The 17,637-nt window shown below is 40.0% G+C and overlaps 2 protein-coding genes across 2 annotated transcripts; one reads left to right on the top strand and one right to left on the bottom strand.

Annotated features, from left to right (window-relative positions):
* Positions 1-1,243: 1,243 nt before the first annotated feature.
* On the bottom strand, positions 1,244-3,751 carry RB195_005960 (uncharacterized protein; the record flags this gene model as incomplete). The annotated part of the gene is made up of 9 exons (XM_064178787.1): positions 1,244-1,255; positions 1,318-1,484; positions 1,555-1,651; positions 2,116-2,202; positions 2,336-2,476; positions 2,664-2,847; positions 2,913-3,168; positions 3,511-3,602; positions 3,657-3,751. The coding sequence occupies 9 exons, from the start codon at positions 3,749-3,751 to the stop codon at positions 1,244-1,246; spliced, it is 1,131 nt and encodes a 376-aa protein (XP_064035799.1).
* An 8,237-nt stretch (positions 3,752-11,988) lies between these two features.
* RB195_005959 (uncharacterized protein) lies at positions 11,989-17,571 on the top strand (the record flags this gene model as incomplete). The annotated part of the gene is made up of 8 exons (XM_064178786.1): positions 11,989-12,074; positions 12,512-12,594; positions 14,271-14,353; positions 15,816-16,058; positions 16,157-16,273; positions 16,331-16,381; positions 16,439-16,529; positions 17,432-17,571. The coding sequence occupies 8 exons, from the start codon at positions 11,989-11,991 to the stop codon at positions 17,569-17,571; spliced, it is 894 nt and encodes a 297-aa protein (XP_064035798.1).
* Between the last annotated feature and the right edge of the window lie 66 nt (positions 17,572-17,637).

Raw genomic sequence — 17,637 nt, 5'->3', positions numbered from 1 at the left:
TTTCTATACCAACTTACCTACTTACTAGTAATAGTAATAGTTTCCCGAGGAGAACAGAGGACCAACTTTGACGTCGGCAAGGAAGAAATTTGAACTGCTAGCACATATTATTTTAAGAAATAGAAACAAAGATTATTCATCTAATCTCATCTACCTTCTGAGCAAAAGTGGTCGAAGACAAGAAATACTGAATCGGAATGGAATGACTTCTCCAGGATCATTTTAATAGCTTCAGTGTGAAGAGTTCATTGACAATAACCTCCACAGAAGAAGCAAAATACTGGAAACATTAAATTGTTGAAAATCTTCTGCCAGACAAATCGTATATCAAGTGGTTCACTTTTGTGTGGAAAAAACACTAGAAAACGGAAAATTCTACGTTTACTGCGCGCGGTGTAGTGCAGTCGGTAAGAGGTTCCGCTGTGGCTGCATTGTCAACTGGATATTGCTGATAGGATATTGCGATCAAAAGCTTGCCAATAACGAGAGGTTCAAATCCGTCTTGGTGCCAACCAAGCCTTTCATCCCTCCCTGGTCAATTACTTGGTACTAGATTTCTCTGCGAGGATGAAGCACTGGGTTGACACATTGGCTAGCTTACGTAGGTCACCGTATGGCCCAGTTACACGTTCGTAAACCTCAAAGGATCCCTAGTTGAAGTGAACGTAGTGGCGCATCAAAACAGATTAACACCAGACACCTTATCATTTATCCTTTTATTGCAGAAACTAAACGTCAAAAATCTTGGTGAAATCTCGCATAACATTTGAGCACCATCGAGAAATTTCACGTAGCCACTAACTTCTACAGTATGACCAACAGATCTTGAGACCTTTCATTTGTTAGCTGATTGAGATGAATATATTGAAAAGCTTCAAAGAAATAACATAAATAATAAATAAAGAAACTACTCAGGTATAAGGCCGCGACCCCTAACCGGCTCCTTCGCAAATTCCACCCTTCACTTCCATGATTTCCTTCCTTGTCATCAAGCAGTAGAGCAAGAGCTGTCTTTTTATTCGTGAAATCTCTTCACACCTATTGGTTTGTGTAAACTTAAATATTCATGTCGTATGGTTGCTCACTTTTTGCAGCGTTTTTCAGATATTTATTACATTTTCGACAATCATATAAAGAATTAAACGGTTTCATTTTTACATGACTTAGATTCACAAGGACAAAGAACACAGACGAAGGAGTAGTAAAACGCGATGACAGTGGCAAACACTCTGAGAAACGAGGATCATGCCCAGATCTGAAGTTCTTGGATTCATCAGCAAATTCCTGTTTTTGATAGAATCATCTGCCAAAACTCACCCTAATAGTACAATCCCAACTGGCAGAGCATATAGCAGTTCCATCGGGGCTAGTTCGTAAACAGCTGATGCGATTTTCATGTCCATAAAGAACCGAATGGCGCACGCATTTAAGTGAATCCCATACGCCGACGCGATAGTCACCGTAGCCGGCGAACAGAATACGTCCTTTAAAATGTGTAGCTGACTGTATTTTCTAGCAGAAGACAATAAAAGTGAGAAACAGAAGAAAACTCACCGCTTACACTGAAATCTACTCCATTCACAGGAAAGAGTATGGATTCCTTTTCGTAGACACATACTTGCCGGTCGGCTCGTAAATCAAATAAACGGCACTGAAATGGAAAGCATTCGCTACTATACTGTATAATAGACAAATCCCTATTTTTCTCTTTTGCTCTCCAAATGGAATTATAAGATCAGTCAAGGGATTTGATACGCGAAAGTTAGCTAGGAATGGTAAGGCTTCTGATGTTTCTGCTAAAACAATGTGTAGGAACGCTTAGAGACGTTTCAAATCTCCGCGATCAAACTGGAGATTTGGATACTAAAATCTTCACGAATAATGATAAATAATAAATTTTCATGAATAACAATGAATAATAATGAATTTCCATGACGCTTAACTAATAATTTATATGTAACTACTGTGAACCGCTTCATATAAATGTGTGTCTTACGGGAACCTACCATCATTAACATTTGCTAGATACTCATTGACTCGGAAATTGCAAAAAAAAAGGAACAAGAGTAAAAGAAAGTTCTTCTGTTCATTAAATCAAAATCACAAAACGCTCACTGTGGCATCGTCGGAACCGGTAGCGAATGCATCTCCATTCGGATGGAACCTAACGGTGTTAATGTCCGCTTCGTGGCCTTCGAATGACTAAAAATACAGCTCAACATGAATGTTAATGGCGGAGCGACTATATTTATTCCGAACAAGAAGACAAAGCATGAAAGAAAGTTAAGCTAAGCAAAAAAAAATCACAATTGAAAATAAAAATTCAAGAAAACACCTGAACACATTGTCCTGTGCGAATATCCCACACCAACGAATGTTTGTCGGCACCGGCAGAAATGAAAACATTACCAGTATCGCACTTAGGTACGTCTATTGCGAAAACATCGCCAGTGTGTCCATGGAAATTCTGGATCATCTGAAAGTGAAGAAATTCCCTTCGACTTCCCGAGAAGAAAATAAATCTCTTCGAGAAACCCTTCCATTCTCTCACATTTTGCAAAGAAGAAAAGATAAGACGTACTTATGTAGGCGATCATCCAAATAGAAAAAAGTGAGAACGAGGAGTCCGATAAATCGTACAAAAAAAAAACCTTAGAACATACCTGCCCACTTTCTACATCCCATATAGCACAAGTAGAATCGCCGCTTCCAGTGAGCAGAAGGTTATCCGAACGCAAGAACATGCAACAACTCATATAACTCGTATGTGTGGCCACACTTCTCTTCTTTTGCAGAATGTCGTCTTCAAATGAAAGAGGGAAAACACTGCATTTGTTGTCAAGCCCTCTGAAAAGCAATCGCTTCAGGGGAAGAAAAAAAAACAAGTGAAAATTTTCAAAGCGCTAACAAACCCGCATGCAATCAACTGACTACTCGGAGAATATGCGCAAGCCATGACCCATGTAGTTGGCATCGTCAAAGCGTGTTCTTTGTTCGTAGTGAACCCATCCCATACTATCACCTTTCCATCTTGCGATGAACTAACAATATGCCTTTTGTCCAGCGACCAATCCATACATAGAACCTTTCCGGCATGTCCTTTTAGAATTCTTCTTTGCTTAATTCCTAGATTTGGAAGCGGATCCAGTCGTTCTGCGGCTTGCTGGACTGAAATATTCGAAGAATTGAAGTTGTCAGCTCGCCAACAAGTGCGCATTTGCTAACGAAAGACAATAGAAAATAGGGATTCCTTCAAGGGAAATTGTAAGAAGTGAACTAAGAAATAAGGAAAAATAATATAAGATCTAGCAAAAAATACCACAGGAATAGAGCGCTGGACAAATTTTCGTCTGTGCATCTCCCTCAAATAAAGAAAGTAACCGGGCAAATTGAAATGACCTAACAACCCATTTAAATTTAAGATAATAAGCAGAGCGCATACGAGTGCACGGAAAATCAAAATTCTTTTCATCCACAAACAGAACAGTAAACAGCTGAGTCATCACTTACTCGGAATATCGTTCAGTTTTTGTCGCTCTTGGTCTAGCTTCTTTCTTAATTCTTCTGCTTCCTTCGCTAATACTTCTATCTGATCTCCTTGCCTGGAAACTTTCAACCAAATTTCCTTATACTTTGGAAGTCTGCGAGAAACTAACCTAGCTGCAGCTTCGCTTGCCGATACGACAGGAGCTGCGTTTTCAGGCATTTTCATGGGTTCCTTGGAAGTTGAAGGTTTGTCCTCTGTGCTCATTCGAATACTACTGAACCAGCTAACTCATCCCAGCTCCGTCTAGATACAGAAAATAGAGGAACTAACAAGAATAGAGAAAGACAGCAAGTCGTTGACGTGCACAAGTGTGATGAAAATTGAAAATAACCAGATTTCCAGAACGTTAGCAATTTGTATGAAAAATATTGTTTTTTGACAGACCTAAGCGCAGTGGAAAAACCTACCTATAGCATTCTGTTGCTCATGAAATAGATAAAGTCAAGAAAATGCGGCAAGAATACGTCTTATGTCAGTACATATCTTCGTGAGACATATTGTCAAAATATACGACAATGAAGGAATAAGTAGAAAGCTAATCTGCACTTCAAAACATCATTCATACGTACATAGGTCGATTACGCATTCACTCATCGAAAATCCATAATCGTTGCAGTAAAATCCAATATTTGGACGTTTTTTAAGCGTTCATTTTTATTAACCGGGAGCTGTTCCATACATCCTATTTGAGATTCTCATCTTCGGAGAACACGAATAAATTTCACGGATAATGTTTTAGAATCGACAGCTAACAGGAATATATCTAGACTTGAAAATTTTTCGAATTCTTTTAGATTTCAAAAATTACTGGAGAAAAAACGAAGCCAAGGTATGCATACGAATACAGATTTGTATCATCTTGCGGAAGTGGAATGTTGCAAAAAAAATTGATTTAAAATACACAACATCCATCTCTCTGCACTAGTAGGGTTTTTCCATCGAATAACATACAACGTGACATTTTTACGACTTTATTGTAGCCCTTCAAGTTAAGTAGTGCGGTTCCTTGCTGCCGGTGGTCTCAGACTTCCCAAATTACTGCAGCCGATGAATTAATGGCAGGAGTGAGCTTCAATCGCAAGTTGATAAAAAAGTTAATTTCGCTATGGACAAACAGCGGATTGAACAGAGTTGCGATAATACAGAAATGATAAGAGTTCAATCTATGCAGTTTCTTCTTAGTTTTTTTTCTCGCATTTATAGTTATTTTTGCAAGTAGACGTTCATTTTCTCCATCACATATTTATTTCCGCAGGACAGTTCGTAATTGTGAATGAACAAGTTTAGAGCTCTACGATAGATGCGTGTCGACGAAGGTTTCTTGCGAGTTGTAAATTAACATTGCGAAACGCCTCGCCTCAAAACCATCGACATGTGACACTCACTCGTTGCTGATACTCTATGGAGGAGCCGACTAATTTCTCATGCTATTTCGAGTTCGTGCAGCGTTCTCTTCAAAGAAAAGAAAAAGAAACAGGAAAGCTATTCTCAGTGGAAATCATTTCTGTGAAAAGAAGATAAGTAGATAATATGACTTTTCTAGGTAATAGTGGGCAGAGAAACATGATACGAGCAGTCTTTTTTTTCTGAATCTAGCTCGTTTTCAGGAACTACGATTTCTAATATTCAAGTAATCAAAGTTGAATCTTCTCTAATAGTTCACTTGAAGAAAATACGATGACAGAGACAAATCGACGTCAAACCTTTGCAGAAAACTGTCACATTAGTTAAACGGAGCGTTGAGTGCGTAAACAAGTTGTCCGTTAACAGTCCTGCAATTAAAGTCAAAACAATATCTCATTCATGTAAAAGGAAGTTGTAAAACGAAGAGCGGAAGGGCTTGCACAACGTTCTAAAAAGCATTTCCTGTTCTTACAGGGCGAGCTTTAACACTTGGCGGCGAAATTAAAATCTGATGTTACAGCTGTTGAAAGCGTTTTTAACCATCAGAATGAACGCCAGTCAGTAAGTGGAAGTGGAAGGAAAAAAGTTGGAATCAGTATATAAGTGTTATTTGACTAAAGAATCTCTTCTGCTTTAGCAGGAGGAGTGACTCTTTCTCAAACAATTTCATTTTGTAACACAAAAAAGGACAACAAATGTTAGAAAAAAGCTTCCCGAGATTCATTTCACCAGCAGTTCTTCCCAGCTGTGAATCAGGGTGGACGGACAACCGATAGAACTCGTCGATGAGTTCTGTTACCTGGGCTGTACGCTGAAGGACAACGGCAGCTACGAGAAAGATATTCAGCAAAGGTGCGCTAAGGCCACTTTTGCATTTAACTCCTTGACGAAATGCCTGTGGTCAACTCCCATCACCAACGATGTCAAGCTGCGAGTCCACCCATCCGCAATTCGCTCCACCATGATGTACGGATCGGAGAATTGGCAAGCACCATCTACGGTGATGGAGAGGCTTGATTGCTTGATTGAAAGGAAGCTGCTTTGACGGCTGCCTGGCTACTTCTGACCTACGGTATGCCACAACTTTACGCGGAAATTGATGTAGTATACCACCGGATGACACATGGAAGATATCAACATCTTGCACCGCCATCGAAAGTGTCTACAGAAAATCATCTTCGCTTCTTCGTTAAGGAGACCGGAAGATCGCCTTGTTCGACGAGTTTTGAGGAGTTCGTGGGGTTCGAGCTGGAAGAAGCCACCTGGTCGAAAACGAAGTTTTGGACTGAGTGGTGAAAGAGGACCTAAGGACACTCGGCGCGGATAGACTATTCAGGCGAGACGTAAATTTTGGCACAATATGAAACAGCGACGAATGGATTTATTCTGTGCAAGCTGTCGCAGAAGATCGAGAAGGCAGGGCAGAGCTATGTTGAAGGACGGCACACCTTGGTAAAATGCTGGTGTTTGCGATGATATCAGCCCGCCGGTTCAGTCAAGTCAAGTAAGTCAAGATGATAATGACTAATAAACTAAAAATAATATTAATAATTAATAGTGGCATCTTTCGCAACTTTTTGCCGCATCGTGGACTCGTACAACACACATAATCGTATCAAATCATTGGAACGAACCCACCCAAAACCATTTTCCGTTTCCCCCAAAATAAAGCTAGCCGCAACAGAACAAAAAAAAAAACCAGAAAAAAGAGTTCCATAATAAGTTGCACCTCATACCTAAAGTCGAAATAAGCTCAAAATTTACAATATAATGCAATGTAGATATTAATTGTACAAAATAAGTCCGATTTTAATTTATTGTAAAGTAATTCGGTAGTTTTCCATTTCGTGGAATGGGAGTATGCACTAGCATAACTGTTAAAATAAGAAAAATAAGCTTCTCGAATGGGTTATCATATAAATAATGCAAGTTGTCAATTATATACGAAGAAAAATACCGCAGTAAAGTTAGTAAGAAGTTCTTGGGTAGTATACTGAAATGAAAAGTGAAGAACAAAGTAAGTACTAAAAAAGAATAACATATTCTAGAGTAAATCAAATTTCCTATCTATTATCATTATTAGTTTATCTTAACATTCAAAAATAAAAGAAACATAACAAAAGCGTACGTTGATGGGATACTATACTAATTATGCCGTTAATTCCTATTTATAATTTAAATTTACAGCTCAACGAAATCAATTAAAAACTAATTTAAATTTGTTTAATTTTCTGAATTGATGGTGGGCGCACCATATTAGAGATATGACTACTTCTGAGTGCATCACAGTTACAGATTATTTCAGTCTAAAATAGCATGCGTACAATAACTATAAATATAAATAAGTATGAAATAAGAATATAAATGGAATAAATAGGTGTATAATAACAATAATACAATATAAATGGTATTAATGGGAAATAAAACTTCCGTAGAAGAGGAAGCAAACGCTCCAAGAAGAGAGTTTAAAGCCACAAGAAAATTAGATCCTCGAAGCCGTTCTCGCATCAGCTCCACTTCGAGTCGTTGAGAGTTGTTGCAGCAAACCTTGGAGGAGCTTTTTCGGGAGCGGAGGACAATGTCATGAAAGCGGCAAATGAGAGAGGGGTCAGCGGGAAGGCAAAACTCTGACGAGTCGTTCCGCTGTGCAGTCAATGTTAAAATATGAGTGGACATTGACGAGAAATAAATAGAAACTGATGGTGGAATCTTTGTTTTTTCGATAAAAGGAACGAAACTGAAATGAAACGAAGAGAGGAGGGGTTAAGGGTAGCTGGGAAGATTCAGGATTACGGGGAAACTACAGCAGCAGCAGCAGCAGAAATGCTGAGGTCCCCCTACAACGAAGGAGTCACAAAGAAAAAGCGAAAAGAAAACAGTTGGTTCCACATAAAAATGATAGCAGAAACAATACAATATTAGTGTCCACTAAAAGAAGGTCTTGCTCAGAGTTCTAGAATAAGTGTAGCAGAATTATCGCTTAGAAAAGAGAAAGGGGTTCAAATCATAACAGTAATTGTCCCTACGAATCACTTCTAGGTTGAACGTAATAATCCAGTAGAAACGCTTTCTCTTGAAGAAAAAACGACGAAAATTGAAAGGTTGACAACGAATCCGGAGCCATCAATGACACTTTCCCGTCCGCGCTGTAATAGTCCCAAAAACAGCATCACGAATCCACGAAATCTCGACCAAGGCGAAGCGGAAACAGCGAGATAACGACAAACACAAAAAAGAGCCTCTCAAAAGCAAAAGTACCGAGGCAGGACGCGAACGGGGAAGTTGGACGACAAGAGGGCCGTACTGTGATGCCAACCGGCCGACTGCGTGCTGTTGGCCGTGACCGCGACGCGCGCGGCAGACGCGACGCGGCCGCGGCACCCTCCGATGAATGACATCAATACGGCGCGACGAGCTGCTCGTACTCGCTGCTGCGAGCTGGGGCAGCCACCGCCCGAGGCTGTTCGAGGTCATACTGGTTATATCCAGGGTTGGGCCCACTCTCATGGATCCTCGCGGATTCGGGTGTGCCGCACTCGGTCAGAGGTCCGTTGTGGCCACATGGTCGATGGTTCGAAACCCCTGAAGTGCAAACCAAGCCTTTCATCCCTCTGGTGAAGTAGTACCACATCTGTCTGGGAGGATAAAAACACTGACTTGATGATCGGCTGGCCTCCGCAAGTCGTTGTATAGGCCGACAGGGGTTCTAAAACCTTAAGAAGAATTAAGAATACCAGTAAAACACGACCCTAGCGCTGACTTTATCATTTTGTTAGAGATTGTACTTATAAGGACTATTTCAATCACCTTGTTATTATTCTCACTATTATTATTATGATTTTGCTTCGTTATTTCGCTATCTTTTATTATTATTTCAATTTTCATGAACCGGAAAACTCGATCTTCAGGACTCGCCCAATGACCAGACGTTCCAGCGCCTCGCTTCCATATCGACATAGTAGTCGTGGGATGAAGTGACAGCGATGGACGCTCATTTATACGTCACTGTCGCTGCACACGTGCACATTTTCCGACAACACGTCGCGTCATTTCATGCCTGCAAATCGAATTGGATAGTTCGGAGCGCAAATATAAAAAAGAAAATATATCGCATGACATGAAGCCAGAAATGTGTGCTATGGGCAAGCTACCACACGAAGAGGTGACTCAAAATTATCCTGAACTCGTCTTGAATGGCTCTGAAGTGCGAAGGCGAAAATCGACGCCAGGATATCCGGAAATGGAAAAAAAATGATTCTCCTCCTTTTATCTACTAGGCATCCATTAACTGAGATTTGTGGTGTTTTAACAAAAAAAAGTGAGTAGAACTGAAGAAATTTTATGTTTGAACAAAAAAAGTGAGTAGAACTGAAGAAAAGGAAATTCCGCAACTTCCAAAAACTACAAATGATTTTTTCTCGCAAGGAAGGCAGATAATGTTGAATTTTGTAGGCCTGTGCACTATTCGAGAAATTTCTAGAAGTATGTACAATACTCAAATAGAAAATTCTTCACTTCCAAGCACGAAAAACGGTTGCCCATCGAACTTCGCCGTAAAAAAAGTTTCCTGAGTGTCATACATTTTCATGAGGTGCTAGTATCCTGCAGATCTTCAAGGACTGAGATGAGACTGCTAATAAGTGAACGATTTCTGAGCAAATTCGCACTACTCGCCCTCTGAGTCATTGCGTAGAGTTTTTTTCGAATATGTAAGTTGAAATTTTGTTCTGAGAAAGGGTTTTTTCGGCAACTTTCTTAAATTCAATGCACAATAAAATTCAATGGATGAACTTGAACCGTTTAGCACTTTTTTAATCCTACTCTTACTATTCTCACTAATATTACTATTACCACATACTTTGTCTTTGTTTAAGAGTTTCACAGGAATTTCACACAAAAGACTCTCTCGATCCATTGAATAATTTAGACCGTAATTTTCACCGCAGCAAATAAGCCATAGCTTTCCCAGCTTTCTTAGTATTTCACGGATGCACTTTCGGGCTAGAGATATATGTGTCTCGCATGCCCTAAATTCGATAACGTATTTTTCCGCAGAGAATGGTCGGTGAAGTAGAGAAAACGGCCCCACATCTTTGATGTCTGAGCCGACAACGATAAAAGGCCTAGCGTTGGTTCAAACTTGGATAAGTTTGGACAAAATCGGAGTTCTCCAAAATTTGGGTCTTTGAAAATTGGATTTTCTGCTTTCATAGCTTTTTATCCGCATTTTTGCGCTGAGCCTAAATATTTCTCTTCTAAGAAAATATTAGAACTGAAAACTTACAAAACCTAGTTTCCTCAGATATCTACGAGATAAAAGACGTCTTCTTAGAGTTATGAATGTTCAGCAGTTAAGCGGTTTTTACTATAAAGTTGGCGGAAAGAAACAAAATTAGACTTGAAGCACCTTTTTCGTAGCAACGGAAAGGTTCACAAATTCCTGATAGGAAATCTCCGGGAAGGAAGAATCGCGGTTTAATATTATAACAACAGAAAGTAAACGCTACACAAACCCAAATCTGCTTTTCCAATTTGCCACGTTTTCTCGGCTTAGAGTAGTAAAATGAGCCGTTATAAGCAGTAAAACTCCTTTCCTTTGATTTCGGAAGAGAATATCCAGAAAGCGCGCTCTATTTCCCTCACTTTTATTATATTTGGAAGCCATTCCTTTCGTCGCTCATCGCAGGAGAAAACTAGTCATCCTTCCGTCAAGGATAATTGATCTACGGCAGAATTACGTTTGAGTGAGACTTCCTTTAGTTGCACTTTCCTGGACATTTCCTTCGTTTCTAACTGTTTTTGGATCCCATAAAATGGTTGAACTGCATATCGCATTGTCATTCCAATGTCTGACATTTCAAGACGTCCAATATGTCAGAAGAGGTGGGGACGACCTATCAACGATGGACAAAGCGTTTCCCGATCGCGATCCCGGAAACTACACCTGTTTCTCCACCCGGTCGTCGTCAGCAATCTAAGATATCTCCTTTGTCTCTTCACTAATCGGCGATTTCATGCAAAGTGCATTTTTAACGTAGGTAATCCGTTCGGTTAAGTTCTTCAATGCAGTTTCTTGCACCAAAAATGGACTGCTAATCTTTCATCCTCGTCTCATCTATGATATAAAACACAATCATCGGAATAACTCCGACGTTGTTACCTTTGAAGAGGAAACATCAAATTTGAAATGAACTTTAATTTTCGATTAGCTTATTTCTTAGTTATGTTTAATTCACTAATTTTTCTTCGGTACTACATTTTTCCTGTTCTAAGTAAAGAATCTCTGTCTACTTTGTCCGTAAGTGGATCATCTGCCCACAACTGAATCCAGTCTGTGCACTTGGATACGGTGAAGCTTTTGTTCCATCTTGAAGTGAGTGTTATTCATCCCAAAACTTCGGTTGACGCTGTCAAATCCAAAGCACATATGTAAGGTCGTTAAGGTGTAGAAGTTGCGCACTATCGCTTTTTTGGAACTTATCCACATTTCAGGGATATTAAATAAGTATGTGAAGAATTGTATCTTTTAAGAAAGCAACGCCAAAAATAAACACTAACTTTTGGACCCCCGAAGAAGATAAGGTAAACAAAACGTACTTATACATTACATCGAGGCCACAAAGTCAGCAGAATCTCGATTTCACATGGAAATTCTAGAGATGCAAGAGGAAAATCTCGAAAAAGTGCGCTTTTCATTTTTTGCCCTTCCGCATTGAACACGAAAACATTCGTGATCGCGAAGAAAATCTTGATACTTGTCTTATCATTTGCACTTTTCTTTGTGAAAACGTCAGCTTTAGGCACATGCACTCTCGAAGGTGATTTCAAATCGTGATTCTAGTGCTCTATGAAAAGAAAGACTTCAGACTTCGTTTTGATGGAAAAACTCTCAAAATATTCACATGAAATTAAGTAATTGACATAAAAAAAGACTTACATGCAGCGATACATTTGTATAATAGCTGAATTCTTAACATTCCTTTGAGCTACGATCGCTGATAGTGAAAGTTTTCGCATTAGTGTGCTAGTTCACTAATATGTTCTTGTCGCACCGTAGCTCAAGTCATCTTCGCGATCGCGGCGATAATGGACCGCTGCGAAAACTGAAAGCTGTAGCCGTTATGTATGTATGACCACTTCCGTGAACTTTGAGTTCACGCCGTTAATGACCACGTCGATAACATTTCACCTACTCGACATTTCAAGTAATTGCTCTTGGTCGTCTCCTCCCCACTTCTCCCAAAGATCAGCTGATTTGACTTTACACTTTCCTCTTACTATGTATTGAGAATAATGTGGTTTCTGCCGGAATTTCTCTCAATACTTTCTTACTTCTACTTAGATTTTTCTCATTCACATCTGCCACCATGGTGGACCTCCTGCTGCTTCTACTATTTCCTTTATTTGCTGCGGAATCCTTTGTGTATCTACATCCAGTGAATCCAAAGCTTCATCCGAGAGGCATGTTCCCTATTCAGAAGAGTTTGAGGCAGGTGTTGTTTGTTGTTGTTGTTGTGTTGTTCGTGTCAGGCTTGCAGGAGCTTGAGGATCTCTTTTTAGGGGCTTCAACAAAGTTCGGGATCTACCTCTTTCTGGAATCGTCTATCTGAACCGTATAAAGCCAATATCTGACGAGTTTAAAGGTGGGCTTTTTTTGATTATTTCGTGCATTTTTATAGGCAGCATTTTTATCCACAAAAACCAAAGACCACCTGCAATAAAAAAACCCTGGTCAAACACATCTGCGTAATATTACTTTAATTTGAGGGTGGGTGTAGCGCAATCGGTCAGAGGTTCTGTGCGACCGATCTCAGGTTCCAGTCCGCCCTACTGCCAACTAAAACCTTTCATCCCTCCGGGGCCGATAAGTTGGTACCAGACTTGTCTGGGAGGATAAAAACACTGACTTGATACATCGGCTAGCCCCCGCAAATCACTGCTTAGGCCAGTCACATGTTCGTGAACCTAAAATGATTCTGAATAGAGATGAACGTGGTGGCGTCAAACGGATTAACGTCCAGACACTTTGTTACATTGTTTACTTTACCATTATTTCAACTTATGCTAGATGATAATGTTAAAGGCATCACCCTACGAATCTGAGGTGGTACGGATTTCAGGTGGAGTATCCGTATACGGGATCGTAGATTATGGAGAGATGGGTGATTCCATCCATTTCTTGCTAGTGGGCGTAAAAAGCGGCCCGGAAGATGCGGCGTGTGTTCACAAGGCTGACGCGCTCCAATCGAACTAGTTGTAGAAAGTAGCGCGCCGGAACGCTCGAAGCCATATCTTCCGGGCCGTTTTTAACGGGAATTAGGAAGAAATGGACGGAAATACCTCCTTCTCCATAATCTATTATCCCGTATACGAGTACTCCACCTGAAATCCGTACCACCTCAGATTCGAGGGGTGATGCCTTTAAATGAAAAGTGGGCGTATTTCGAGAAAATGCGGTTTAAACAGCAAATTGTAGTCAAGCAATAGCTCAATAGATCGGGGCAGTGGTCGAATGTTTTCATCTCTCTTTTCCCCCAACATTTGATTCCGTTTTATTTCCAACATTTTTGAGACGGCCCAATTTAGCTTTCCTCTCCTTTTGGAGCATTGAAAAGCATGCAAATAAATAAGTATTAATAAATACGAATCACAAAAAATAACAACATACGTAATAATCATTAGCAGTAAGAGAAATGTATAAAATACGTAAAAACTCACCGAGATAAATACAATCTTCCAGCGTTCTTATCCATCCCGCCTATACTGATGACCACGGAATTGGAAGAGAATTAGTTTTCATTCTACTGAACAGTCACATTCCTGAGGACTAGAGCCATACACGTAATTAGATTAACAATTGGAGATAAGGAAATGTGTATCAACGCAGATCGACCAGATGAAGTAAGAAGGATGGTGTCCTGGATAAGGAATAATTTCCTTTTACTTGGGAAAATAATTATATGAAGAACTTCTATGTTCAATAGTCTTCCACCGTAACCATAGATTGCCTTCATTCTGTTCAGGTTCGCAAAAAAACTAGGAGTTTTTAGATCCTATTGTTCCCTTTCTTTGAATTTTTCCATCAGGCATGCTTCTTCTGTATCAAGCACAGTAAAAATTTTCTGTTGGTTGCTGTTTCTTTACGTGAAATCAAGTTCAAGCCATGGTACCTTCCAAAATCAGGGATTCTGTGTGAGATGTACTCTACAATTTTAAAATTTTTAGAAACTCAAGTACTTAAATTTCGTTCTCTTGAGTATGCTAAAAACCTATTTAGTATAGTTTTTAATGAAACAAAGTCTCTTATAATGTTTTTCAGGAGCGATAGCACGGGCGAACAACACATTTGTGAGAGAAACAGCGTCGTCACCATTAAGAGAGCTCGACATAGAGCCACAAAGGGTATGTCGTGCTTTGTCGATGTTTAGTGGCAGCTTTCATGACGACTTAAAATAGTGTTTTTCTGATCAACACAAAATTTTCTCGTTAGCAAATGGAAGACATCTGAAGATTGAGTCGGGTCAAAACTCATTGCTATTAAAATAATTTGCTTTCAAAGTTTTTTTTTTTCCTTCTCGCCCATCTCTCCCCAGGGAAGAACCTATCTGCAAACTCGAACTGTGCACTGCGCACGCCAACATTGGATGATACTAATCAAAATAGTCAGCAACTGGAGTCACTAACCGTTACATTATCATTAGGTTGGCAACAAAGTTCCCGCCGTTTTCCAATTTTAATATTCCACATGTCATTAAATATTTCAAATGGCATAATGTTCTATGCCACTCGAAAGAGGATGTTTTGTTCTATCGGAATCTCTTTTTGCTCAGGCTAATTTATATTAATTCTCAGATTATTAAAATGGAATGTGAAGTTGAGAGAGATGGGCGTTTTCGACACCTCCTTCTTTGTGCTTTCAATCAAGGTTCTAGCGCCACAAAAGCTGCTCGCCAGCAATGATTCGACAAAGAAATGGTTGCTTGTGTCCGTGAGTTGCGCGGTGACGAGCAAGCAAACCAGCGGAGATTGTGGCTCGCTGACTTTTGTTGTCGACACTTAAAGCATGCGGAACAAATGCTCCATACTTTTGAACTTTTCCCGACGAGCGAAGATGTTCCTCTGTAGCAGTGTGAGAGGACTCCATTTTCTCTGCCATCTCCCTTGTCGTTTGACGCGAATTTTCGTGCAAAAGCTGCTTTAATCGACCTTCATCCAACTCAACTGGACGGCCAGAACGAGGAGCGTCTTTGAGGTCAAATATTCCACTGTTGAACTTGGCATGGCAATCACGAGCGCCATGGCATCAACGAGCCACCATCTTCGCTTATTTGCTTGCTCGTCACCGCGCAACTCGTGGACGCGAGCAAAGCAACTGTTGGCGTGCGCGGTGCACAGTTCGCAGTTTACAGATTACTTTATCGAATCGTCCCTGTAATCGAAGGAGTAATCACTTACATTGTTTTGCGAATTTGGAAGCAAACATTCGTGTATACATAAAAGTTCATTTACCCTCACTAACATATGAGAGAATTTAACTTTCCTTATCAAAGCCAACATGGATGCGGCTTTGGGCAATGGTGAAAGGTAGAGAGCTCCCGTATTAGGTGCATGGCAATGCTTCGACGTCTCATCGGTGAAGAGTTTTGCATCATTATGAAGTATGTTCGTGACATACAGACACACAGACACATACACACACGGACTAAGCGCGTTATTATATAGCATGGTAGAGAAAGAGCACTTTTTTGAGGTGAGTGTTGTCTTCAAAGAATTTTCAACAAAATTCCCGACTATTTACCTAATACGTTAGTATCTATGATCAAGAACGCTTCGAAGAATTTCTAGCAACACTCACATTTTCCAGAGCGCAGAGAACGATTACACAGTAGGTGATGCAAATGTGAAAGAAAATACGGCCTCCGTCAGTGCTGAATTCCATCCCGAAAATGATGCACACGTCATGGACTCAGCGGCGGTTCTGCCAACGTTACATTCGGTTTCCAGCACAGAGGAAACCATAACAGAACTTCCCACGTTGCCCACTATTCGCCGGACAACTACGAAAGAAACGGAACTTCAATCGCTCAAGCCTAAGAAGAATATGTTGGTGAATATCTTTAGAAGCAACTTTCTTGAAAACTGAATAGCTGTCTTTTCATAATGTAATTATTTGTACCGATTCCACATAATGAGAACTTATCCCAGAAAATAGCTATTTCGAAGAAGTCGAAGAATATTGGATCAGCAGAGGAGTACGATCTGTCAAGGGAAGCACAAATCGATCTAGATCGTCTGATCACGCAAATCAAACAGCAGGGGAAGGTTAGAGCACTCTTGCGAACTTTTAAGAACTCAAAAAGTCGGAATCAAAAGATTTAGGTCGATCTCATAGAGGAGCATCCTACGGTGACCACTAAAGACTTGCGAAAGGTCAGTTATTTACTTTGAACATGGAAGCTGTTTGCTTGAGCGAATCTTTCAATGCAGACTGGCTATGTAAGTGGTCGAACCGTCGTCCGACATGGAAATCCGAACGCAAAATTGGTTTCGTTAAGTCGAAGCGCCAATGTCCATGCAGGTGCAGGCAGTCATTTATAGACGTCATTTAGTTAATTATTCGTGGAATGGAAAAGAATGAGATTTAAAGCTTTGTGGGGAGAGAACGGAGCAAAGCGAATCATCACGGTTTTTTTTCGTTTGAACATACTTTATCTGAACCGATCATGAATACTTTTCCGCCTTCTTTTCCCTGACAATGCTGGCCAAACAAACGTTGAGAACTTGTTCAGCATTCAACACGCTGTTAGTTCAATATTATATATATATATATATTATATAATTTATATATATATTTATATATATATATATATATATATATATATATATATATATATGGATGATCTATGTGAAGGAAATACCAAAATTGCTTGGTTTTGATTACCGATGACCGATGTTAAAGACAATATACCACGAAATTGACTATTTTAGGACATCTATGAGAAAAATAGGGTTAAGGGCACAGATTGGGAGTATGGGTCACGCTTAATTCTCCCAAGTAATCCAGAAAAAGGCGTGTGAACCATCAACTGTATGATCTCGTCTGCCCAGCGATACAACCTGCTACGGGTAATAGAACGAGACCAATTCGTACTGCGCCTACCACCGTGTATTCCCTCAGCAGCTTAATCGTAACGTGCGAAAAATCAAAAGGAAAAGCCGTTTCACACGCGTTTTTCAGGACAATTAGGGGGAGTTGAGGGTGAACACGCTCTTCCTCGTAATATACACTCCCAACCTTATCTTTTACTGGAGAGATCCCACCGTCATTAATTTCATGGGATGCTGCCTCTAATGATTTTCGTGATCGCTTCACATAAGTCATCGCTAAGTTGACTCAATGTCAAGATTCAAACAACACCGAACCTCCACGTTTGTTCTTAGTCAATCCACTGCTACTACTTTAAAATTGCACATCTTCAGGAGAAATTATCCGAAAGCCAAGCAAAGCGAAACTGATTCAACTGAAAAAGAAGAAATCATTCGGAAGAGTGGGATCCTCGCAACGAACTCAACGAAGAGGTCCCGACTTCGACCCGTGGGAACGTATAGGCCAAAAATAACCATGGATTGACTGTACACGTATTTATTCGTCTATATAATACATAAATAATAACAAAATGCAGGAT

Source organism: Necator americanus, chromosome I (assembly GCF_031761385.1).
Source record: "Necator americanus strain Aroian chromosome I, whole genome shotgun sequence".
Classification (NCBI taxonomy): Eukaryota; Metazoa; Nematoda; class Chromadorea; order Rhabditida; family Ancylostomatidae; genus Necator; species Necator americanus.
The sequence above is the reverse complement of the archived record's forward strand: the minus strand, read 5'-3'. Positions and strand labels throughout refer to the sequence as shown.